At 37.1% G+C, this 26,548-nt stretch overlaps 1 protein-coding gene across 3 annotated transcripts in view; it reads right to left on the bottom strand.

Moving 5' to 3' along the window:
• LOC117402260 (mitochondrial 2-oxodicarboxylate carrier-like) overlaps nucleotides 1–26,548 on the bottom strand; it is a 198,648-nt gene that overhangs the window by 86,671 nt on the left and 85,429 nt on the right. For all 3 annotated transcript variants that reach the window (XM_034003353.3, XM_034003266.3, XM_034003518.3), the window contains one exon: nucleotides 4,400–4,448. In XM_034003353.3, coding sequence (XP_033859244.1) covers nucleotides 4,400–4,448 — 49 coding nt within the window. The remainder of the gene's footprint in view (nucleotides 1–4,399; nucleotides 4,449–26,548) is intronic.

Here is a 26,548-nt window from a genome sequence, read left to right as displayed (position 1 = left end):
GCTGTGGGAGGTATTGCCAGCCCGACCCTCTCGATCAGCGCAGTGTACCTCTCCTCTCTCCGTCTTTCCTCCACCTCCCGTCTGCTGTCCAGCTGCTCCAGCAGCGCCGACAGTGTTGCGTAGTCCATCCTTACTTCTGACAACCACGTGTGGCAAAGTGGTAATGACGTGCAGGTGAGTGCAGTGCAGAAGAATCACACAGACAAACGTTGGTACAGGTGCAAGGGTGTTTATTTAAATTAATAAATGTCCAGAGCCTCAAGGCAAAACCTGTAACTAATAATAATGCTGGAAGTGATACAGCGGCGTGTATCACTTCTCGTTATAATCCTACGGGTTTGACCCGCAACCCCAAAGTCCCGTTCCGACACCCACACTAAACACAAACACAAAGACAGTGCGTGATTCAAGTGCTAAAAGGTGCAAAACAAAAGACAGTTCCAGTAGTGAAAAGGTGAGTGGTGAAGTCCGGGTTTGTCGCTGGCCTGCGGCTGCAGCTCCGGATCGTGCTCAGTAATCTTTAGTGAGACAACAACACACAAGACACACAGTGTTAGAACACAGACACAAAACACTCACGGTCGATCTCACAAACGGGCTCCTTCTTGGTCATATAATTTAACCATATGCAAAGGAACAGATCACTCAAGCCATGCCCCCTATTTATACCCTTGCCCATGACCCCGAGGTTAACGAGCGCATCCGCTCCTCCAGTCCTCGGATGCCACGCCGCTTACCGTCTGGGTCACTGAGCTCGGGTGCCATAGCTCCGCCCCCTTCCGAACTGACCGACTTCCATCTACCCTACGGAATAAATTGTCGTGCCATTTCATTAAGGGTACTCTGTTCCTCGTACACCGTGCTCTCACAGGTCGAAAGGGAGATCTAACACTAAGACTCATTCGATCTCTGTCACACTTGTTACTAAGATCGCAAGTACTGTACAGTCAATTGTGTTTATTTTGGCTATGCTTACATATTGCTATCACTTCATAGGTCTCATATTTTCTTATATGAAAAATAAAGACCCCCCACATTTTTGTGGCAGTAAATGTAATTAAAAAGCATACTACATTTTTTTAAGTGTCTTGACCCTTGATGAGTAAACATATTTTCTGCATAACTAAACAGGTGACAAAACACAAGTAACACCGTGTTCCTTCTACCATTTAAGATGTTATAAAATATATGTGCTTGTGTGACCCAGCATGTGTCCTATAACTGTCAATGCATGAAACACAAATACATCGGGGGTAGTAGGCCCTTATGCTCTGATTATATCCGTCTATTTGTCTATCACATTCTACATGAATCTTCTAACTTTTTAAACCTTTGATTTTATACACATTTTACAAATATTTACAGTGTGCAATTACGAGGACCCTCCATATGTTCGTGCACTGGTTAGTAAACACTAAAGAAAAAGCATTTGAGCAGACTAACTCAGGCTGGCATTTTAAAGGGAGCTAATAAAACATGCCATCGCAACAGAGCACTTTTATAGTAGATTGCATTCTGCCGATATAAATTAGACACAGCAATAAAAAACTTATTAGAAAGAACTGAATCCTGCTGTGGTTTCCGAAGAATTGGACACGTACTTTCCCTACTTTATTTGCACTGAGGATGCGTACGAGTAGTACTAGCTTAACCAAGTCAAATGACAATGGGGTTCAATGGACTGTACATATGAGTTAATTGAAAACATTACACTTGCCATTTACTTTACTGTGAGTGTGGTATATACCCTATATACACCCATTGTTCAAGATTAACTCCTTTATATTGATTCTAAAATGTTTTTGAAGCCTCAAATATTAGTATAGAATTCTATCGGATATAGTTAATCTTGTTAAAATACTTTTTTTAAATGCCTCTACTTCTACTAGGTGTACAGCCTAACAAGCACCAGTTTAATACATCTGATACATTTTTCCAATCCTCACTTACAGTAGACATGTTCTGTAATCTTCTCAGTTTTATTGAACTGTAATGCTTACCAGTATATAATAGATTGTAACTATTAGGGTTGCCCGCTGCCTCGGAGTGTGTGCTAAAAGACCACCTGACAAACGAACAGACCTCAACAGACCTAGTTAACTATCCCAGAGTCTGCATATGCTCAGCTTATACTGAATGTCCTGAGCTAAAACTTTAAATCTATTGCATTTTACGTAAATGGATCATTGGTTAGTTTATTACTTACACATTTGACAGTCAAAAGTGTCTTCATCATTCTCAGACTCATCCTTTTAGAACTGTATCCCAATGATACAGTACAAATTATTTTCATATATGTGTGTGTGTGTGTGTGTGTGTGTGTCAGGCCACACAGCACTTGACCAAATGACATTAAGTAACACAGACAACATAAGTCAGTCAGGTATTTCTCAGTTCCCTTGCCATAGTTGTAACCAGCCTGGACATTTTCAGTCTTCACAGTTCAACCAGATTTTTGCTTATTCTACACAGTCCTAATAATATTATTTTACTTTATTACTTTAACAACATTAGTGTCTTGACTGTGCTGTGAAAGGTATTCATTTTCTCCTTCAGCTTCTGTGAACGTTGACTCTGGCCTTCTTGTTGAGCTCTGAAGACGTGCACAAGATTCACTATAACTAGGCTTGCTACTTTTTGATTTTAATCGGTAAAGCTTGTTAAACATCAAAGTCCCAAAAAATAGGAGTTAGACTGAAATAAGTTTATATAGGATAAACGTTGGTAAAACCACTCGCTATTTTTTTTTTTCTTACCAAAAATAATAATTTAGAAATCATCTCTAGTCTGGTGTAGTTTTTATACTTGCTGTCTATCCTGTCTCCGTTCCGCTCTGAATGGCTAGGTCGCTGTCAGTCAACTTAGTGGTCCCTTAATAGGCTAGTTTCACTGTCAGTCATTTCATCCTGTCCTGACAGATCTCATTGGCTGAAGCAGCGCTAGAATGCTCTCATTCATTGAAATGACTGTCAGTCGTCAAGACCGACTGTGTGCACTTTGATTTGCTAATTACAGCGCCTGTTATTCAAAGCGCCTACTCTGAAATTAGCGGGCTAAGGTATGGGTAAGCTTTTGCTATTGTAGGTATATACGGTGACAGTTACTAGTTTTGATTTGAAAATGGGGTGCAAGAGGAAAACACTTAATGAGTATTGTGCACAAACCCTGATCGACAGCTGAAGTCTCTGCGGCAGGATAAAGCAGGCCTGTCTGCCTTGCCTCCAGTGACTCTGAGTGCTGAAGCAGGAGAGGGGCGGAGCTCAGAATAATAAGTGCAAGTTAGTTCTGTTCAGCTATCTAATGTTTTGTTCTGTGCATATTATTTTTACTTGTAAATGTATGCTATAAAAGTCTGTGTACATGTAATACATTTTATAGCAAAAAACACTCCAGCCTTATCAACTGTTCAAGCACACAGCAAGAAAAAGATAAGGTGGGAGCATGCCAGCAATCAAATGCCAGACCAGCCTGAATAAACTTCTGACTAATCTGCCAGGAGATGATAAGTAGTGTTATATGTATCAATAAACAGATTACTGTTAATCTATTTGGTGTAATTATAAGATATAAGATATAATGGACTATTTACTTGTTAAAGAAAAACATTTTCTTTCTGGCACAGTATGTTAAACAACATGGTATAATATGACAGATGATTAACTGTGCAGTATCTAGTCCTTAGATTTTTCATTCTGAAATGATGTAACAGTTCCTTTTCCTTGAAGGGAAAGGTTAGAGAGAATACTGACCTTGTGTTTACTCCACCCGCACACCATGAGGTCATTGTTGATTAGGTAGATAAATAGAGAGAACATGGATCCCCTTTTGGAACTTTTCTAGAAGTCTTGGGTATATCATTCTGATATTCCAAATGTATTTGGACTAAATTCTGTAGTGGCTGTGCAAATGCAGGTTCAACAATAAAATTGACTTATTGTTTTACACCAGTCTCCTGTGTGGATCTGTAAAATAATTCAACCCAATAGAACCCCATCTGGACCCTCACAATGACTAGTCCTCTACTTCAAGGAACAACAAGGACAACATTTTACTTACAGCGGTGTGAAAAACTTTGGAACCACTTATGAATGGTAGCATTACAGACTTTTCTTATTATGAAAATGATTTTTTCTTTCACAAGGTAACAGCAAGCAGACAAAAACGAAAGGGCTTTAAAGACGAACTGCAAGAACATTTAATATTTCGCTTTGTCAGCATGTTATCAAAGTGAGTGTGCAAACTGATTCTGTTGAAAACAAAGGAAACCGTGGATGACAGCAGATATTTTTTAGAACTGATGTTAGTTACCTGATAGAAAAACAAATATGATAAATGATCATAAAAAGTGGAAGCGAGTCAAGCTGTGTTTGGAAGCTGGCCACGGATCAACAAGTCTTACCTTGTTTTCACCACATCCAGGGGGTGCATCAGGCAGATCTCCACAAGACCTGCAGAGGTGACAGAAAAAATGCATGTCAATATTTTACGGAAAACTAGAAGTTCATGCATCCCTGAAACTGTCTAAGGTAAAACCGAGAAACCGAGAAATAAGGATATATGGACAGCAGCCAGCTTACTATGGCATAATTGTCTTATTAAACCATGCATTTTGGAGTTCAGTCAAGTCACTACTTTGGCTTGATAATGAAAATGGCTTCCAACCCCAGATCCCCCTCCCCCACCTCCGGGATTGTATTTGAAAAAAAAACAAAAAAACATATGGGTTAGAAGTTCAGGGCAAATACTGTCCTCCGCTCTTCCTTCTTTTGACTATTGCTATAGCATTATTGTCAATCCAACCAAAGTGATTATGGATTATTATTTTAAAAAAAATAGTAACAAATAAATTAGGAAATTAACAAAAGAAACAAATGCATTGTTAATAATAATAATAATAATAATAATAATAATAATAATAATAATAATAATAATAATAGGCTTCTAACGATAACGATAATGAAGCTAATTATTTACCGATTGGGACCCCACGATAACAAATCGATAATATTTTAATTAAACCGAATATTCCATGAAATTCAAAACGTGTCTTGTATATATTAACTTACTGTCAAGAACGTAATCTGTGTTGTTGCTAAAAGTTACTGAGAATATGCGTCTGTGAACAAATACAGGATGATGATGCAAATATCAAGGGTAACCAGCTTTGTTAATGTATTTTATACACATTTTGTTTTAAAATCAGTCCCAACTGTAGCCGCCTGTCTTGAGTGAAACTATTAATATTTTGCGTTAATACGTTGTCATGTGTCGCTGTTTCAGGAAAAAAAAAGAAAGAAAAAAAAAGAAAATTATCTTTTGGTTTTGAAGCACTGCACCATCCGCAACCTTTTTCGTTTTTGACTGCTGTCTGAGTCTACGAAGCCGCTGGATCGTAGCTCGACGTATGTGATCCAATGAAACATTGCAGATTGTACAAAATAGTTTGCCACCAGTAGAATGCAAAATTATTGTACACGATGGCCCAATAATTATTGTAGATTTGTTTTTATTCATTTTGGACACTCAAAATGTTCACTCGCTTAACAATATCAGTTGAGATCTCCTAGCTTACTAAACCCGCCACGGATGCCCATATCTACCAATCAGTGAGGAGAGCCCAGAGTGGTTATTGGCTGCTGTTAAGTGCCAATCAATAAATCCTGTCCAGTTTATTTTTCAAATTGAAACAAGCATATAAATCACATCAGGAATCTGGACCGACACACATAACTTAATTGAATTTAAGTGCAGGGTAAAAGTACACAAAATAGATAGTTTTCATGGTGAAGAATGAATTTCACAGTCTGTCACGTTTTTCACGGCCGTGAAGGGCCTTAGTAATGTACTGTAAGTGTAAGTGTAAAGCGAATCCACGTGAGCGAAACGCTTCTCTGAGCACTCCAGTAATACTGGCAGTATGTGACTCATTTTTGGGTGCGACGTGGTATGTAGATTGATTAGGACTATACATGTATGAAAGAGATATTCTACATATTTTGGTTGCGATGTGGGCAATAAGTCAATTAATAATAAATCCACATACATGTATGAAAGAGCTATTACACATATTCAAGTATGGAGACGCAAAACACAATTATCAACCGGAGTTGTCGCTGTCGAAAGTTCCTTTGTCGGAAAGGGTAGGCTACCTCTAATGTGTACTGTTTGGAAAAATGACGATATAGTTGTATTCACTGAAGATAATGCAAATCTATTTGGCTATGCAAAGTCATGTAAAGTTTAGATTAAAATATGACTGCAAAAAGTGAATTGCATCTGTGCAGCCACGGCACGCTGGAAGGGACTGCTGATTTTGCTGGCAGAAGCTGGGTCACGTAATTTATAAATTGTAACCAACAGCAAATTTAAAAAAAAAAAAAAGAGATCGAATTATTTCCATGTTAATAGGCCATAACGTTAATACAGTTTACACAAAACTAGGCAAAGGCTAGTGACGTCAGAAATACGAACATTGCAGAGTGCTATATTTAAATTCCAATGTATTTATCAAAAGTGTCTTAAAACATCGGGATTTGTTTCAATTAGTTTTTTATACCATGCTCTATAAAAGAGGACTTATTGTTCTTTTAAACTGTTAATGTGAGGGATTTTTTTTTTTTTTAAACATTTTAACTCGATAATGATCGATAATTGTTAGAATTTGCACTATAATCGATGTCAAGGTCAGGGTTCGATTTACAACACTAAAAACAATTATTATTATTATTATTATTATTATTATTATTATTATTATTATTATTATTATTAATAATAATAATAATAATAATAATAATAATAACATATATTTTTTAAATACAAAGCATAGAAAATATATAACACTTGGCCAGGAGCACCACGTTAAAAAAAAAATCCAGCTAATGCTCAAGATTTGGCACAATTGGCAGTGGATACAATGATCATGAAATCCTCTTTTTCCCCTAAAACAAATAATTTGTTTACATTTTATAACAATATTGCGCTCATTTACAGTATAAAAGTACCAAAACATGTATTGGTAATGCTGTGAAAAAAAAAAAAAAGCTATCACTTAGATCCAATGCTTAGTGATCCGAGTGAAAATTCCTTTGTATCTACCAAATATAAAATATTGGGTTTTCTTAGTATTTTCATAAAAATGCAGTGGTCCAGAAATCATTAAAAAAAAATTGGAGGTCATAGGATCCTACACTCACTGCATAGCATGATGATTCTAATTTTACCATGCCCAAAACACAAGTGAGGAATGCAGAATTTACAATAGTTTCAAATACATGTATATATATCATGTGTTTCTTTCAAAACTGCAAATTGGGAGCTCCAGCATATACTGATTGGGAGTGCATAGCAGTTAAGATTATATTGTTAAATACAATTACATTAAGCAATTGTACTTTAAGTACAGTAGTAGCAATAATAAAATTGACCAAATCTGTACATAAACAAAGCTGTAGGTTCACTGGATATAATAGAATTAAGTGTTACATGCCTATATTAAACTATATCTCAGTAGCATCCCAAGCTGTGGATAAAAATAACTTTACTGAATCTGTTTGTATTTGAGATTATAAAACCACTCTTAAACTCAAGCAATATCAAAACGCATACCGATCCGCTGTGAAAACTTGCTATATACCAAAAAGATTTTGTGTATGAATTTCAACAGCGTATACAGCTGTTCCACGGTATTTTAATTTCAATTATTTTAAATACATTTTCTCTAAACATGACTGTGGTTCCCAGAGGTTTAAGCTAGCTAAATGGTTTAGAAAGAAGAAAAAAAAACCTTTGTTTATTTACTATGGGATACCTACCAGCTATTTTCTGGTTGTTTGCTCAAGAAACTGGAAACATATCGTATTTGTTCAGACTTCAATAGAAGTAACTTTACAAAGAATAGAATGAACACTACCAGAGCAGAAAGTACTTTCCCAGCACTAGATTATAACTAGGGCTTCTGATTTTTGGTTTTAACCAATAACAACCGATAAAACACCCCAGATACAAAAAAAATGAAATCGTTTTATATCCAATAAACACCGGAAAAACACTGGAAATAGTTACTCAATTCACGTCGACGACCCCTTTCCCCATGAAGAAAAAAAACAAAACAAAAAAACCTTTCCCAGTGCAGTTGGGCAATGTCCCTCCTTCATGACTTATATCTCGCATTGATTCGCTCTGAATACTTTAAACCCACCCCAACTACTGAGTGGCAGCAAATTCCTATATTTCTATTGGAGGATTGTAACACGTTTGCGAGATTTAAAGCTATATTACAGTTTGATAGGGAGTATTTACACATGGAATTTAAAACAGAATTTCAAATTGTGGCGAAATGTAAAAAAAATGCCTAAACACACAAAAACCCCAGAAGAATGTGCCTGTGACCATAAGGACTTAGTTGTGGAAGACAGCAAAGGAAAGAAGGTAGGCCTACAACAAGTGTGGAAGTACTGTCGAGTTATAATACATATTGTGACAGAAAAAAAGCCTAAGCATTTTGGAAAGTAACTGATAACAATCATTTCATACAGTACATAAAAAGCGAAAGCTCCGAAAAAAAAAAAAAAAAAGATTTTGGGGTGTCTCGAAAACAGATAAAAATAAGCACTGGAAAATTAAATTAATAAAAACCGAAAGAACAGACGCCCTAATTATAACCACCTTGCATTGAAATGTATAAGTAGTCCAAGCTGAAACTCAGAAAAATACCAAAGGTTATGTTTAGGCAACCATCTACTTTAAAATAGGCTGCTTGCTTTTGTGATTATCATTGGCTAGATAGGTAATTTAAAAGAAATGGATGCTGACAGAAAAAAATGTGTGGATTTTATAACCAGAACAAATAAAAGATGACTTGAAAAGGTGCAATAACCAAAGATTAACAAAACAAATCTTACCTGTCAACAGCAAACAGCATTCCCAGAAATCCCATCCCACAAGAAACGACATAGCCTGGCCACTTTATTAGAACCTGCCTACCCTATTGGATTTGACATTGTGCTGGTGTGGGGGCACGTCTGGTATACTGAGTGCCTTGATAACTCTGGAACTCCAAATGAATGTCGTAGTTCACTTAAGTATTGTTACGGATCAAGTCCATTCAACAATGCTGCAATTTGATGGCAGTGATTACTTTGCACATTAATGCACCCGTCCACCCTGCCAGAATTGTGCATAAATGGTGTGAGGAGCACCAATTCCTGAAGAGATTATCATTAGTCAAGACACGTTCCCACACCTTGTGGAGTCCTTGCCATGTTTTGTCAAAGCTTCGATCTGGATAAACAGTGGACCAACCTGATAGTCGGTTCAGGTCCTAATAAAATGTCCAGGCCTTGGAAATTAAGACACATCCAATCAGAGAGCTTGGAAACACACAATCTGCTCTGACAAGAGAACAAACGTGTGTGAAATATTAACTACAAACCACCAAAGTTGAACAGCTCATGAAAAACCACAAGACAGCAACATTTGCTTGTTTAAAAAAACTGCACAGTATACAAGATTTATATAGCAAATCGAAGCGGGTAAGATTTTTGGAGTAATTGCATTATCTATTACCACTTTAAATTCGAGTAGTAAACCGTTTTTGTTTAAACGTTAACTTTTTTTTTTTTTTTAAATCTTTTAAGGGCTGTTAATAGAAATAGGAAAAATAGTTGTTGTCACTGTTTTCAAAAGTTTACCACAGTACTTTTGCACAGTAATTTTAAATTTTCCCTTGGTTATACTATGCATTTATCAAACAGTTGCTTCACCATGCTTTCACTGTGCTTTATTACACTTTGTTATGCTTTTACTGTTGTCAATTTTATAAAGGCAGGGCAAGCAGGTTTTTAGGGGGAGGACAGTCGTGTCTTTATGGCTTTAACTACTTTCACGAAATGCAATAATAAGGTCATTTTTCTGATATTTAGTATAAAATTAAAATACAACATCACAACTTCACATAAAGTGATATCTGAAGGCATTAGGCTTACAGTGGTTACAGGCAGCAATAAGGAACACAGTTCTCGTATTAATGCATTCTCAAGCAACACTGTTAATAGGATTTGAAATGATCAAGGTCACAAATTAAAAAGGTAGGAAGCCTAGAAGAAACACACCAACAAAAAATGTTAAATATTCAACAATATCAGACATTGTTTGCAGATTTCAGTAATTCAGTAACTAGAACCAACGTCAAGTCAAACTGCATTTCAATTAATAGTGTGTGCAATGACATGATGCAGCTAGATAGTCTAAAAAAAAAATTAACAAGTGGTATCTTCAAACAGACCATCTATAGATTTGGTTAGGATCCAAGAATAATATATCCACTATAATGTATTAGGATCATTTGTTAAAATGTCATTTTAAACACAATCTATTTTTCTGGCTTTTATCCACAGGTCAATTAAGTCACAATAACATTTGGAGAACGTCTATTAATTAATCATCGCTACCAGCAGCATTCTTGAATTAATCATGGTTTAGTAAAACGTGTTTTTCTTTCTTAGCCTTTGACTCACTAGGATATATATATATATATATATATATATATATATATATATATATATATATATATATATATTAAAGGAACAAGATACATCAATAATATACATCCTCGGACATATTTAAAGAAGGTGGAGTAACATCCTGTTAAAAAAATTGTCCATGCAAAGATTAACCACATTTGGTCCAGTAGTTCTGAAGATATTTCTACAGCCCAAGCAATCAGTATCAGAAGTAGGTCATCATTATCCTGTAGTCTTGATTGTAATACCCTCAAGCATGTGTACTACTGGATAATGTTTTCTCAAGATTTAGTAAAAAGTGTGGCATACAGTTCATACGTGCATGCAGATGTATCCTACAGAGTACCAGGAAAACATATCCCTTGCAAGCAGTAATAGAGGTTTTATTAAGAAGCAGGGACTCTCATACCAACAGTAATTTCCGCAAAGGAGCTTCTCAATTAAGTGAATGAAGTATAATTGCAACTGGGTACATTCAGAGACAAGAGGTCCACTGATAATTGTGTCTGCCCTTTGCTGACAGGTTACTTTCTCAAATAATAAACAATACCGCTCTTTTGTAAGTACAGTCAAAAAACGAATCTAGCTGTGCTTTTATGAAAATCATCGGCTTTATCATGTAGCACAGTCTGGGATTACAGTCCTATGTACATCATGATTTGCATTAATCACGTATGAAGCGGATCACATTTCTGATCTGAATCTCCTTTGCCCTGCAATAATCCATGACAAAATAAAAGATTACCATATTTATTAAATGAAATGTGATGCAAATCCCAAAAAATAAATAAAATAATGGTGCTCCTTTAACTTAAATTGAGAGGTTCCTTCACTAGCCAGAAACACATTTCCAATCATGCTGAAGATACGATATGACATGTCTGTTTAAAATAATAAGCATGTCAGCAACATGAATTCAAAATCAGAGCTACCAGTATGAACAATACGTTCATTTTGACCATGACATATATCAACAGAGTGTACAGAATAGTACAGAATAAGAAATAAAATGTTTAATCACAATCTGATAAACGATTCTCCAGATATGTGCTACAATGTAAGTGTGACATACAGACAGATGGATAAACCCCAACATTGCCAACATCTATAATTTAGATCCAATGCTCAGTGATCCAAGTAAAAATTACTTTAAAAAAATAAAATAAAAAGGCTGGGAATCACTTTAGGTCCTGCTTCTGTGGAGAAATTGACAATTTCATTCTCCAGTCAAGCAACATGCCTGAGCACCAAAAGGGTGGTAAAATAATGGAAGATACAATTTCCAGGAAACCTGTGATTAAGACAATAGGCATGCTGATCCAAAGCATCACAGCAAATGTTACTGCTCCCTCCCTGTCTCTGTCTTACAATTTTCTAATATAATGTGAATCCCAAGTTTCATAACAATTGTATAAGCAGTTCTCCGGAAACAGTATAAGGAAAAATCCCCAGTAGGGGATAATAAACATGGTACCTTTAAAAACAACCTATAGGAGACCAGAAGTAACCAGAAATTCAATGAAGCCTGGTTGAAAGAGTCAGAGTTTCTTTATTCAAGAAATTAATTATGGGAGACTACAGCTTTAAATTGGAATTTCCTGAATAAATGAAGCTGGGAATTACAGTACAGTAAAATGTTTCAAAAATGCTTAGTGAACATTTTTAAAAAGGACAGCACAACAAAGGTTGTGTTTTTTTTGGCAACAAAAGTCTTTGCCGCAGAATTCTGTCTATGTTTGGACATACAAACGGTATGCCAGTAGGCATGACAAAGATAATTATTATTAAAAGTTATCTCCTTGAGAAGACGAGGATCCTCTTAAAACACCAGACATGTCAACAACGATAGATACATCCTCTTTTTTCTTCGGCTCTAGAGGTAAACTGGAGGGTAATTTCCATAGTAACAGCATCGTAGTAAACATACAGCTAACAAGGATTCAGAAGTAGAGAGTACGTGTTAGGGGAGAAACTTTTAGCTGGGTCATGTGCTTAGTATGGTGCAGGGATCAGCGTTTGGACCCCTGCTGTTTCTTACCTACAGCAATGACATATCGGGATAATACCAACTAACAAAAATACTAAGACAACAAAGAAAGATATCGACAGCCCAGGGAATACACTGTAAAGTCTGTACTTGCCTGAAGCTGGGGCAGGTATGTAAGTATATGTATAAGATACAGATGATAACACATTAGGTACTCTGTGGGTTCAAGGGAAACCAAACTAAAAAAATCTCTCTTTCAGTAGTCCCCTTGAACCCTGTTTGTTCTCAATGGATCATTACGTCTTGGTCTTTAACAGTATAATTTACTAAGGTCTGCATTGAGATCAGGACTTTGCTAACAATTTCTGCAGGGATTTTGACAATAGCCTTTTGGAGCAGTGCAGTAGCTGGTAGATTTCCATAGGCAAAACTCAGGTAAATTCAAATTAGACCAAAGTATTTGATTTATAAAAAGCTGTTTGAAGAAGCTGTAGAAACAAATGCAAACAGGGACTGTGAGGGAGGGTGTAAGTATGTGACAGTAGAAACTGGGCCACATGTCTAAACGTTGATGTAAAAAAGACTTAAAGCCTAAAGTCCCTTCTTTAACACCTGTAATAGTAGGAAACAACAGAGGTTGCACATTGACAGACTGAGCTCCATCTGAAAAGACGGTTGCGAAGAGGGCGTAAAATGAATCTGTCGAAGCATAGTCTGTTGACAATGAAAGTAAAGTTCCGCCAGGTAAAATAATCCCTATTAATTAATAATAGAAAAAAATGTACTAATTTTATTGCTTTTTATTTCAAATGTATAATTATGGTATAAACAGAATAATGAACGATTGTTCTTGGTATACGGCTTTTATTCCCCTTAGGAAGATGTCCTTACACAAACCACTCTGGGACTTACTGGGACATCCTCCTGCCGTGAATAAAAGACGTATACCACAAACCCAATATCCTCATTCATATACAGACGTGCTCAAATTTGTGGTACCCTTACAGCTCATTTCAATAATGCTTCATTCCTCCTGAAAAGTGATGAAATTAAAAGCTATTTTATCATATATACTTGCATGCCTTTGGTATGTCATAGAATAAAGCAAAGAAGCTGTGAAAAGAGATGAATTATTGCTTATTCTACAAAGATATTCTAAAATGGCCTGGACACATTTGTTGGTACCCCTTAGAAAAAATTATAAATAATTGGATTATAGTGATATTTCAAACTAATTAGTTTCTTTAATTAGTATCACACATGTCTCCAATCTTGTAATCAGTCATTCAGCCTATTTAAATGGAGAAAAGTAGTCACTGTGCTGTTTGGTATCATTGTGTGCACCACACTGAACATGGACCAGAGAAAGCAAAGGAGAGAGTTGTCTGAGGAGATCAGAAAGAAAATAATAGACAAGCATGGTAAAGGTAAAGGCTACAAGACCATCTCCAAGCAGCTTGATGTTCCTGTGACAACAGTTGCAAATATTATAAAGAAGTTTAAGGTCCATGGAACTGTAGCCAACCTCCCTGGGCGCGGCCGCAAGAGGAAAATCAACCCCAGATTGAACAGAAGGATAGTGTGAATGGTAGAAAAAGAACCAAGGATAACTGCCAAAGAGATACAAGCTGAACTCCAAGGTGAAGGTACGTCAGTTTCTGATCGCACCATCCGTCGCTTTTTGAGCGAAAGTGGGCTCCATGGAAGAAGACCCCGGAGGACTCCACTTTTGAAAGAAAAACATAAAAAAGCCAGACTGGAATTTGCTCAAATGCATATTGACAAGCCACAATACTTCTGGGAGAATGTCCTTTGGACAGATGAGTCAAAACTGGAGCTTTTTGGCAAGTCACATCAGCTCTATGTTCACAGATGAAAAAATGAAGCTTTCAAAGAAAAGAACACCATACCTACAGTGAAACATGGAGGAGGCTCGGTTATGTTTTGGGGCTGCTTTGCTGCGCCTGGCACAGGGTGCCTTGAATCTGTGCAGGGCACAATTAAATCTCAAGACTATCAAGGCATTCTGGAGCGAAACGTACTGCCCAGTGTCAGAAAGCTCTGTCTCAGTCGCAGGTCATGGGTCCTCCGACAGGATAATGACCCAAAACACTTTATTAAATATGGAATAAACAATGGTGGATGCCAATTACTTTTGTCAGTTTCAAGTTATTTCAGAGAAAATTGTGCATTCTTCGTTTTTTGTGGAGGGGTACCAACAAATTTGAGCACGTCTGTATACAGTGCCTTGAAAAAGCCTTCACACTCTTGAACATTTTTCACATTCTACTGCCTAAAAAATACAATTCAAAATGCATTAAAGTAGGAGTTTGTTTCACTGATCTACACAACATCATCTACATGTTCAACATGAAAGAACAATTATAGAAATATTCAAAAAGTAATTAAAAAAACAAAAAGTCTTGATTGCATAAGTCTTCACACCCTTTGTCATAGCAAACCCAAATTAGCTCAGGTACAACAAATTGCCTTAACAAGGCACATGATAAGTTAAATACAGCCCACCTGTGTCCAATAACAGTAGTTCAACTGATTCGAATACTCCTGGATGAAGAATCAAGCTGTTTCTTTTGTATGAAGTGAATTTGAAGCAAATGATTTATAAGATGTTACTAAAACCCTGATGTAATTAAAGACTTAGGACTTGAATACACAGTGAACAGCGTACTTTTAAATATCCTCCATGTTGCTTCGCCATGCTGAAGGCTTCACCCCATGTGTTACTGTATGAGATGGAAACCCAATGCTTGTTTCTGCTTGGTGTACAGCCAGGGGTACCGCAGCAGCAAAATATTGCACAGGAGAGCAATATTTTGTCACTGTGATATTTTGCCATCAAGATATTTTCCGTGGTGATATTATTATTATAATTTTTGTATTTTTTAAATTTAGTAATAGCCAATTATTTTATTATTTTCTCCCAATTTGGCATATCCAATTATTTTTAGGTTCAGCTCACCGCTACCACCCCGCTCTGACACGGGAGCGGCGAAGACAAACACGCTGTCCTCCAAAGAGTGTGCCGTCAGCCGACCACTTTTCTTCACACTGCAGACTCACTGTGCAGCCACCTCAGAGCTACAGCGTCGAAGGACAACGAAGCTCTGGGCAGTTTACAGGCAAGCCCGCAGGCGCCCGGCCAGACTACAGGGCTTGCTGGTGCACGGTGAGCCGAGGACACCCTGGCCAACCCCACTCGGGAGCCTGTGGTCATATTTTATATTAACAGTGTGTAAACTACTATATGAATGCATGGATAGCAATATGCAGGGCACCGTGATGCTCGTGTTAGTCTGGGCCTTTATATGTACAGGTGGGTATATTTTATTGTAAAGCTCAATGAGACAGCCCTTATGGTTTCTTATCACCTTGGAACAACATACTGGTTGTTAATGTCCTGTGAGGTTAAAAACAAAGAAAGTGAGAGGGATCCATTTCTGTCTGGTGGTTGGTTAGGGTTCAGACTTTTTTTTTTTTTTTTTTTTTAAGGAAACACAACAAAAATAGATACATTTTACATTTTAAATAAAATTAAAATTAAAAACTACTAACAAGGAGCAACATCTTGGGATGAAACCAACATGTGGCTGCCACAAAACTGGCTATAAAAAGCATTATAAAAACACATCATGAAAGTTCAAAGCCTTTAGAAATTAGTTTGCATCCAACGTAAGAAACAAGTTGGTGCCCTTCACTTTGTTCAAAATCAGCCAAGTATGTGTAAAAGGAATGGTACAAGCTTTCTGTTGTCCCACCATACACATGTACACAAATCCATTAACCCTTTGATGGTCCAGTGTATTATGTATTCAACTTGGTAGCTCAGTGTATCTTTTTTGAACTTGCTGGCTTTATTATCCACATTACAACTTAATGTGCTGGGAAACATTCCAGTACTATGTTCTTTGTCTTAAAGGACATCTTTAAACTCGATCATCTTTTAATATTTACCACATATCAAGAATGCTAAACAACTGAAGACCAGACCAAGTAGTGCACAAGTAGGCTTACACAAAACACTATAAAACATGGATAAAATAGGAATGTGTCAATAGACAAGTTAATTTCTGCAAATATAACCAGGTAGTTCCTTCCAAAAAAAAAACAACTCTTGGCAAACTTGCCACCTACTATATCCTTGTCCTTCGTTTGATTTTCCATATGTAGAGTAGTAAGTTCTCATTATTCAATTTTTCGTCTCTATAATAAATGAGCTCAATGTCTCTGATATCCCAGGTAATTAATTAATATTGTATTTCCATAATCGTCAGACTAAGTAGAATAAGCTGCTTCACCACCTTCTTTTACCCTTTAATACACCTAAAGCCAATGAGCACCATCATTACCAGGAGGCGTTGGAGATGGACTGGCCATGTGCTTCGGATGGAAACTGATTCCATAATCAGAAGATGGACACCAGAAGGCAAGCAAAAACAAGGTTGCTCGAAAACAACATGGTGAAGACCTGTGGAAGCTGAGCTGAAAAACCTGGGACACAGCTGGGGAACCATTGAAAGACTTGCCAGAAACGGACAGGAGTGGAGGAGCTTCGTCGCTGCCCTAAACGCCAGAAGTATAATGGGTAGTAAGTAACACCCAAAGCCTGAAGGCTGCAAATGGTTAAAAGTGTCAATGAATGATTGAGTATCCCGGTGACTTGACTGCCTAACCAAGCTCGACTATGCTAAGGTACGGAGATGCCTAACTGCCTAAACGTAAAGCAAAGAGACCATGAAGGTCAAAGCTAGGTTACTTAGTGAATGTGCCATAGCAGCTGCTCCCCATTCAATACATATTGAACCAATCTTTGTGCTACAAAAATATGTAGGCAGTATTCCACACACACACACGCGCGCGCACACCTACCTTCCCCTCTTACTTCTTTCCTAAAATAAATATAAATAGAGCTTTGCACCAGTCAGTGCATCCCTAAGCTGCTATAACTTGGCGCCCTGTGCCAATGGGAGGGCATGGCCATTAATCTCTCCCTCCCTGACATGTTCAGGGGTTCTCTAATGAATCAAAAGCTAGCCAGCGTATATCTTCCAGGACTGTGATTCCTTTGCCTTTTCTGTCACTCGTTTGCCCCCACCCCTCAAGGGCCCTTACACATTTAAAAATGGGCCTCCTGGCCTGTATTTAACGGCCTTGTCCGAAAGGGGTCTGAAGGCTAGCACAGATCAAAGGTGTGCCAAAGACATAAAGAGCAGCTGTCATTCATTTACCTTTAATTAACTACATCTGACCAAAGTGGCTTAAAGGGCCTCGCATGTCACCGTTTTATCCACCTATTAGAACAGACCTGTCCTTAAAGATACAGTTATATTTTGTTTACTGTGCAGTGTGATGCATTTAAGCTTTGAAACTCAGAATTGGAGAAAGAACCCTTTTTTTTTCAATACAGGCTTAACATCCAAAGTCAAATCCACCTAATACCTAAATTGTTTAAAAATATATATTTCTTACATCACATTAGAAGAGTAACATTAAGAGAAATATTTTGATCTATTGTTATTATTATTATTATTATTATTAAAGCACATGCCATTGTTTATGACAATGTCTCATTAAATTTAAAGAAATGTAAATGCTCATATCAACAAGATTTTTTTTACGATTTCCTTCCTTTCAGCCAGTTAATTGAATTCTAATAAACATGCTCATTTGCCATTACTATGTGGACTGAATCAGGTCAACAAATCATTTTAGAAAGCAGGGTCATTGAAATCATGGTGTACATGCCCTGATTTAAGCCTAGATTTAGAGCTGTCACCCCTGTCCTGCTGTACCAGGGCCTCATCAGAACTTTACACAGTCAATAAGAGTCAGAAAACAATACAAACCTCAGAATGTACCTACTGGTATCGCACATTTTTAAATTTGTTTTATTCCAAGCAAAGAACCATGATCTTAGTACTGCATTATTCTCTATTTCACTAATATCATTATATAAATCACAATCTTTAGCAAAACACAATCAAAACCTCAACTTACTTATCTCAAGATTTACCAGCAAAGTGCTTACACCAGTTAGTTGAATTAAGTATGCCAGACTTAAAAGGGGTCCAGGCAGATTAATGACTGAACTGTCTAAATTAGTACAGTAGATTCAACTAGCTTGGCTATTAGAATGTTGGGAAACTGTGAGCGGTTAAGCAATTGAATCACCAAATCACTTTTGTCTAAAATGTCATCACGTGTACATATTGAGGACAGTATAGTGTGATTGTATTGCACAGTAATGAATCAAAGTTCAAATACGGACTACATATATTACAACTCTCATTCTTTTATTCAACCACAATGCCACAAACCAACCCCTGCCTTCTACAAACAAGGGTCTACAACTTCAAGTGGCAAATGTGTTTGGAGAGTACAGTGTCATTCTTCCCAACACTAATCACCTTGAAGAGTTTCTTTATATCCCCTCGGCCATTTTCCCTGTGCAGGATGGCAAGAATGCACAGAATCTGCATGGAAAGGAGTCCTGAGAATCAAAGGGATTTTCTACTGCCTGCAATGCAGGCTTAATCATTTTCAAGAGGACCGTCCCTATTTCTGTAACGTTTCTTAAAGTGATACCAATATTTCGCCTGTCTGATCAGCTTTCAACATTCTGTCTTGCCCAGCTGCACTGGCTACCTGTAAAGTTCAGGATTATTTTCAAAACTCTCCTGCTCACCTACAATGCCCTTCATCACACAGGTCCCGAGTACCTCCTCAACCTGCTGACCCACTATGTCCCTGCCCGCAAGCTGAGGTCCTCTGATTCTGGCCTGCTTGTTATCCCCAAGCAAAAGTGCACCACACTTGGAGAACGCTTGTTTAGCTTCATGGCTCCGACTCTTTGGAACTCTCCTAGCTTTGGTGCATGATGCTCCCACCGTCGCTCGCTTTAAATCAACCCTCAAGACCCACCTGTTCTCTCTTGCTTTCCATGCTCTTTAAGCCTGATATCTGCTATTAGCTGCTGTGTGGCTGCTACTATTTCATGTATTATGCACTTTCCACTGTATTTAATGTACTGTTTAATGTATTATGCTACTATCGTGTAGTATGCACTTTCCTCTGTATTTAATGTATTATGCTTTTTTTACTGTATAGCATGTATTATGCATTTCTCTGTATTATGGATTTTCTTCATGTTACGGCATCTTGTAAAGCAGTTTGTGATGGTGGTCCACTATGAAAGGCGCTATATAAAATAAAAATGGATTGATTGATTAACCCCATACAATCGTCCAATTCACTAGCTGTTAAATGAGAGTAAAACAATCTGATCTTGCGTTCATGTTCTTTCTCGCTATGGCTCTTCTGGTGCCGTATGTAGGTCTGACAAATGTCACAACAAAGAGCTGTTGAAAACAACTCACTGCGTGAAACAAGACTTGAAACCAGGGTACATTTGTAACATGCCGAGGTACCAAACGATAGCTTTGTCTAAACCAGGGTACACATCGAGAAATCAAAATGTACCCAGGGTACATTTGAATTGTACCCTGGTCGACAAAGACCCAATCTGCGAGACTTTCTGATTCACTGTGAACAAAACAGTACTAACATACAGGTTTCTTTAAGATTCTCAACGACATTATATTCAAAGCAATGTGAGGTTTCAATTTGAAAGCTCAACATGCACAGTTTTGTGCAATTTTTTTTAATGCTCAAAACAACAGAACTATGCAAATCTATACCTGTGAAATACAGAATATTTGTCTTGGCACCCTTATATTTTCTTTACAGATAAATCCACCTACTAAAAAATCGTGGATGAACGCCAGTATTTCTGACTATTTATTACATCATGCCATGAGAACAGCTTGGTTAAAACAAATCTACAGTTGGGTGTAGATTATTTCATTAAGTCCCATTACATTGTTATTTCAATGTATTGTGGGTTATTGTGAATAGTTTTTTTTTTAACACATGCAGCAAACATTACCTGATCTCTGTAATCTATATTTTGGGGATTATTCAATGATCTATGACAGGGATGAGCAACTCCGACCTTCCAGACCAGCTATTTGTTACAACCATGTTCTTAATTATTGAATTGAACCAATTAAAGCTGTTAATTATTTCAATGCAACTGTCAAACCAGGTGAATGATGGCCCTCAGTAATTACTTCTCACAATGTAATTTGCATTGGATAAATAAATAAATAACTACATAATACTATGGATGTCAAACCTGTGGACACTGCAGGTCTGAATGATCCTGTTTCAATATATCAAAGCATGGTAAGGGATATCATGGGACATCAGCATTTGTCTATCACAGTAGCTTTTTTTCTGGCGAGCCTTTGTTAACCTGAAAGGTGCTTCAAATTAAACTGCATGGAACAATTGTATTTCTTTTAGTAAATCCCAGTGCTTCTATATCCCAGAGAACACCTCTACCCAGTACTATTCAGCACTGACTTTGAAGACTCTGCTCTTAGGTTCCCTGCAAACAGCACGCACCATAGACTCTTCATGGCAGTCAAATTAATTGACAAACACATCAGCAAAGGCAGCTTTATTCTGCTGGCTGCCCCTTCTCGTAAAAATGTTGACAGTCCCAGCTAGTGCAGAGCACAGAGAAACCTTGATATCTGGCTCAGAGCTAGAACACCTATAGAGACCCCCTCATACCCCCAAGGAAGACCAACAATTGCTAAAATAACAGCAATCCAATAGTGCTGTCAACACCTGCCTCAGAGCTGGTTATTCTTAATCAGTAGAACACCTTAATACTGAAGACCTTGCTTTGTCCAATATAGAGCAGCCACTGCATAACCCAAATTAACAGACGCATCTCAAAATGAATTGCTTTGTTTTTGTTGTGTATTTGCAACCCTCATACAATATAGTCACTATGGCTTACAGAAACTGTCTGTCTTGGAAAATGTCTGTGTTTTGTGTTTATAAAGGTTAAAATGCAATTACAATAGCAATAAGCAGTTAAACGTACAGAACACAAACCTTGTGAGTTGCTCATTTTAAAGACAGTGTGTTTCTTTTAAGTATGCACTCAACCATTTTCACAGTCGTCTATAAAAACAGGTGATTTTTAAATTAGGTTTCCCTTAGTAATCTATAGTAAATATGACAGTACAGTATATATATATATATATATATATATATATATATATATATATATATATATATATATATATATATATATATACACACAGCTAACAAAGGATACTTGGCTAAGTGGTCATGTTGTTTAGAACAGTCTACAAAGCTGGCTTAATTAAAATGAATACAAAGTACAGGAGTGCTGATATACAGTACAGATACATATACATTTCATTATTTCTAAATTCATTGCATTAGGATAAAGTTATCACAGGCTTGGATTGAGGCACATGAGCTGGGGGGCAGTTGGTGTTTGTGGCTGTATGAGTCATACTGCACCTGCGCTGTGGATAAACACTGGACGCCTGACACTTTTTACTAGCACTACATTAACTATAAAAAACAACCAAAAACAAGGATATCATATTAAATGTACAACCGCCGAAGGGTACCATGACAAACCAAGATAAATAAAGGACTAGTCAGTGTGAGAATAAACACAACATTTCAAAATATTTTGTTTGACACTAGGGGTGCCACTACAAAACTGCATACAAATATTGCCTGGCTTTGTTTCCCCAAGTTACTGTATTTAACACAATCTTCTTTCAACAAAAGTCTACATCTGAATCCTAAGCAGAAGTGTAGTGACTAAGGATCAAATCCTGTTGGCAGTTTTACACATCCTCACACCCAAACCAGAGAAGTGACTTCATGGAGAAGCACATACGGTACAGCACCTTGCATGCTAGCAAACAAGCAGGACTCATTATGCAGAGAACATGGTAACATACACAAATTATATTATAGTATATAGCTAGACGTGAAAAAAACAAAGCATTTCCAAATTAAAGCACTGGGCTGTATTCTGATCACAGCGCAAATGCGAGTGCAAGCACAAACGGCAGACGTAAAAAAAAAAAAAAACTGCGCTGAAATGGTATTCTGAAGACATGTCCTGCGCCATTATATAGCGCCTGCCCCATCGCCACATGTAGGCATAAATTTCGGGGTGTGGAAACATATTTGCCAAAGCAATTCTGATGACAGTGCAATGGGGTCCCAAATAGACAATTGAGCACTGCGTTAAGACCCGCTGAAACCAGGTTTATTTAGTGGGGCAATTAGGAACTTTAACAATTGAACACAAGTAGCAACTGCGTGCGTTTGGACTGACACAGAAAGAGGAAATCAAAGAAAGAAAAGGAAAAGAAAAGAAAAAAAGAACCTAAGACAAAAAACAACAAAACATAAGAAACTAACAATATTATATACTGTATATGCAGATTTTGTAGGTCAACCACACTACCAGATAAGGGGGGTGACACAATGGGAGTAAGGAGTGAGGGTTGTATGGTTGATCTTACCAGGATACAAATATATATTAAAAAAAAAAAAAAATTCAGTTTCTGAATACAGTACCAAAGACTTATTTGTACTTGCAATTTGTAAATAGACAGCCTATTCCAGGAATATTCATATAAATTCCAAAAAACAACATTTGAATGATGGTTAATATATTAGCCTAACAAATATATTAGGACGGATAGACAGGAACCCCTTCTGAGTTTTACATAATTCAGCCTGCCTCGACCTGGTTTACGTTACAGTGGTTTCTCAACAATAATTTATTTATTTATGAGTGCCCACAAGTATTATTAATCTAGTGTCTGTAACCTGAGCTGTGGAAAATGATACCAGGTTTTAGCCTTGTATTTGTTTAATGCTACTTCCTAACTAGCGACCCCCCCTCACAAATTAAGAAAACAGAGGCAAGTTCAACAGGAGGTTATTTAACACCTGTGCAAGGTACTATGAAAATAAAGCCGACACACATCAAATCAGAAACCCGTCTGTTCTATTTCCAGCTGTGTGGAGGGTTAAAGGCTGGAGAAGTATTAACTGCAAGTTAATGCACTTGAAAAATAAACAGCATGACCTGTATGCACTTTTCCAGGGCTGAACATCCGCCAGATCCTTCTTGGAAAAGGTATGGCACAGTAGCACGTCTGTATTGAAAGGGCTTATTTAAAAATGAGCTTAACCAACCGACCAAACTTTCTATTTGAAGAGATTTGCAATCCAATCAGCTGCATGTGATCCACTATTCATTCTCACTTTAATGACCAGCATCTCAAGATGTTTTTACAATAGACCCTCGCAAATCAACCATAAGTACAGAAGCACTGTGTGTGTGTGAGCGTGTGTATATGTGTGTATGTATATATATCATGTTTACAAGACCACGGTCCGTAAACATTGGTTAAGGACAGTGTCAGAGACAACAACAATAGTTTATGGATGTTTAAGTATATCCAGATTGCTGGTTATTACAACGAACAAATCATCACGCTTTCTCTTCTTATTTCAATAGTCTACCACCAAATTCCAATCCCGGGGATTCAAAAGCCAAAAACTTGTTGTTGAACACATTAGCTTGATGGCACAACAGTATTTATAGAAGGATATAACTGTGGGAAACAAAATATTATTTTAAGTAAAATGCTTAAGTAAATGTTTTTTTTTTTTTAAAACTCACGTTGAAATATAATGGCGTCAGCTAGCTTTCACAATGCCACTCCCCGTAACTACATACCTCTTCTCTGAATGGACAGCTAAATCGAGATCCCTGTTATCATTGGTTGTTTCAAGTGTCCAATAAAAGAAAATCATTACGAACTGGAGTTTCCACAAATCACTCGCCATTTATTTTTATAAAATCTTGAAGCAGCCAATGATAACTAGCAGTGATGGACTTTTTAGTCCGGCCTTAAGTGCCATATGAGGACTGGTATTTAATTATGGTCTTGAGACTCAATGGAAAACTGGGAGGTTAGGCAGGTATGGGTCACAGCCAGATAATATGCACCCTCGCTGGCTTTATGAAAAATGCTTTCCTGTTAAAAATTGACTGAAGGTATGCTTTTGCGTCTTAAAAACAACATGGAAGTCCACATTTTATTTTATTGACGCGCATGCGTACCTGTGTACCAGTTATGTGAACATAAGCTACATAAGCGCCAGACAACATATAGTAACAAAGCACATGTAACATATAACATTAGGATTTGCTGACTGTGTTGATTGCTTTCCTCTGTTGTCTTAGAACATCAGATTCACTGAAGCTGGATTTGAACTCCAGAAGTGTAACCCACTGTGCCTCCTGGACCCCACACTCCATTGCAATGAGGAACTATTTGAAATACAGCTACAGTTTATATGCAAATACCACATACAAAAAAAAAAACAATTCCAAAAATGATTAAAGTAGAATGTACGATACTAAAAATAGTAAAAGGAAATTGAAAAAAAATATATAAATAAAACGATTTCTTTTTTTTCCCAAGCAACGCATCATTTAAATGTCAATCCAAAACTTTAACTGAGGTGGACTTCAAATATAGAGTACTACCTGCTAATCTGTCCATTTACAACAGAAACCTCCACAAACAAAAGTATATTGCACTATTTTGAATGATCATATTTAGTTACCACAGTTTTGTTTGTCTATTGTGGCTAGTCATTGCAAACCTGTAAGTACTGCAAGTATTTAGTGTGGTTCAAGCACAGCAACGAATGGAATGCACACCACAAGCAGATTCCTTTTTTTCACAGGGAACTAATACTGCTACAATATATAGATGTAGGTATTGTAGTTACAGTAGGATCAATTTAAATTAAAACCATGTGTAAAAAAGCCAGAAAAAGTAAACATGATTAAACTCTAAGTGTTGCAGAACACCTCCAGCTTATACAATGCATTATGCTATCTTTGCTGTATCCCATGTTGTCCGTATTACACATAACAGTGTATCCAGTTCATTCTCCCTCCTGCAACACTGTTGGTACTTTGATTGAAATTATTGGGCTTTGAAAGTACGTTGCAGGAGGGCGCATATTCTGGATACACAATAATGCTTATGATAGAAATTCATTTTCTATAGACGAACCCTAGTAAAAATGAGAAATAAATTCGCCAAGTGATTTATGACCCATGATATATGAATACAAATATAAAAACTTGGCATATAGCTGTGATATGGACAACACTGTACACAGTTAAAGTTATTGTACACTGCAGGGCTTTGTGTGTCCCATTAAGTGTCAATCAATTGATAATAAATAAGTAATTCATTTCTAGTCCTGAAACTACAATTATGTCCATGGTTATCATTTCAAACAATGCACTTAAGCCTCCTCTTAGACTGCTGTATACTCAGGTCTAAACTGAAGTGCTACTACTACTATTACTATTACTACTAATATAAAGCAGACAAAACTCAACAGTTGAGGATTTAATTCTAATAAGGGAGGATCATATTTAAAAGTAACAGCAACCCTAACCCTAACGAGCACAGCCAAGACACGGAATAGCTGCCATGAACCTAAGTGGGTTCATTTTAAAAGAAACAACATATTGATGAATGCATTAGCAAACAAGTTAGTCTATTTGAGTTAGTTACCTGGTTTTATCACTCAGTGTTTGAATTCACGGATGACACAAGCAACGCAGTATTAGACATAGTTTTAAATTAAAAGCCATGTATCAGACTGACAGACATGTATATGGACATGCAGATCAATTTAACCAATAAATCAATATATCACTTTTGGCTACAAACTGGCTTCCTGTCTTTAGAGCTACATCACAGTAATCTTCAAACAGCCTTAATTCCTTTCACTGTTAAAAACCTCAGAGAGTGCTTAGAAAAACATTGGGGATAGCTTTGATGACACCAGGATTTTATTACAGACCCATCAAGTTTGCACTATCCGCTTGCTCTGCAAACAAGAAGCATTCCAAGACTCGTCCAGCTACTGGTATCATAGCTTTATCTGCTATCGCCTCTGCGGTGTCAGTTACCAACTTGTTTTTTCTTTTGTTTTTTGGGGTTCTCAGGTCAACAGTCATGAATCACATCAGATAAATGGAGGATATTGGGTGGGGGGCAAATAG

The sequence above is a fragment of the Acipenser ruthenus genome, chromosome 18 (assembly GCF_902713425.1).
Source record: "Acipenser ruthenus chromosome 18, fAciRut3.2 maternal haplotype, whole genome shotgun sequence".
Classification (NCBI taxonomy): domain Eukaryota; kingdom Metazoa; phylum Chordata; class Actinopteri; order Acipenseriformes; family Acipenseridae; genus Acipenser; species Acipenser ruthenus.
The sequence above is the reverse complement of the archived record's forward strand: the minus strand, read 5'-3'. Positions and strand labels throughout refer to the sequence as shown.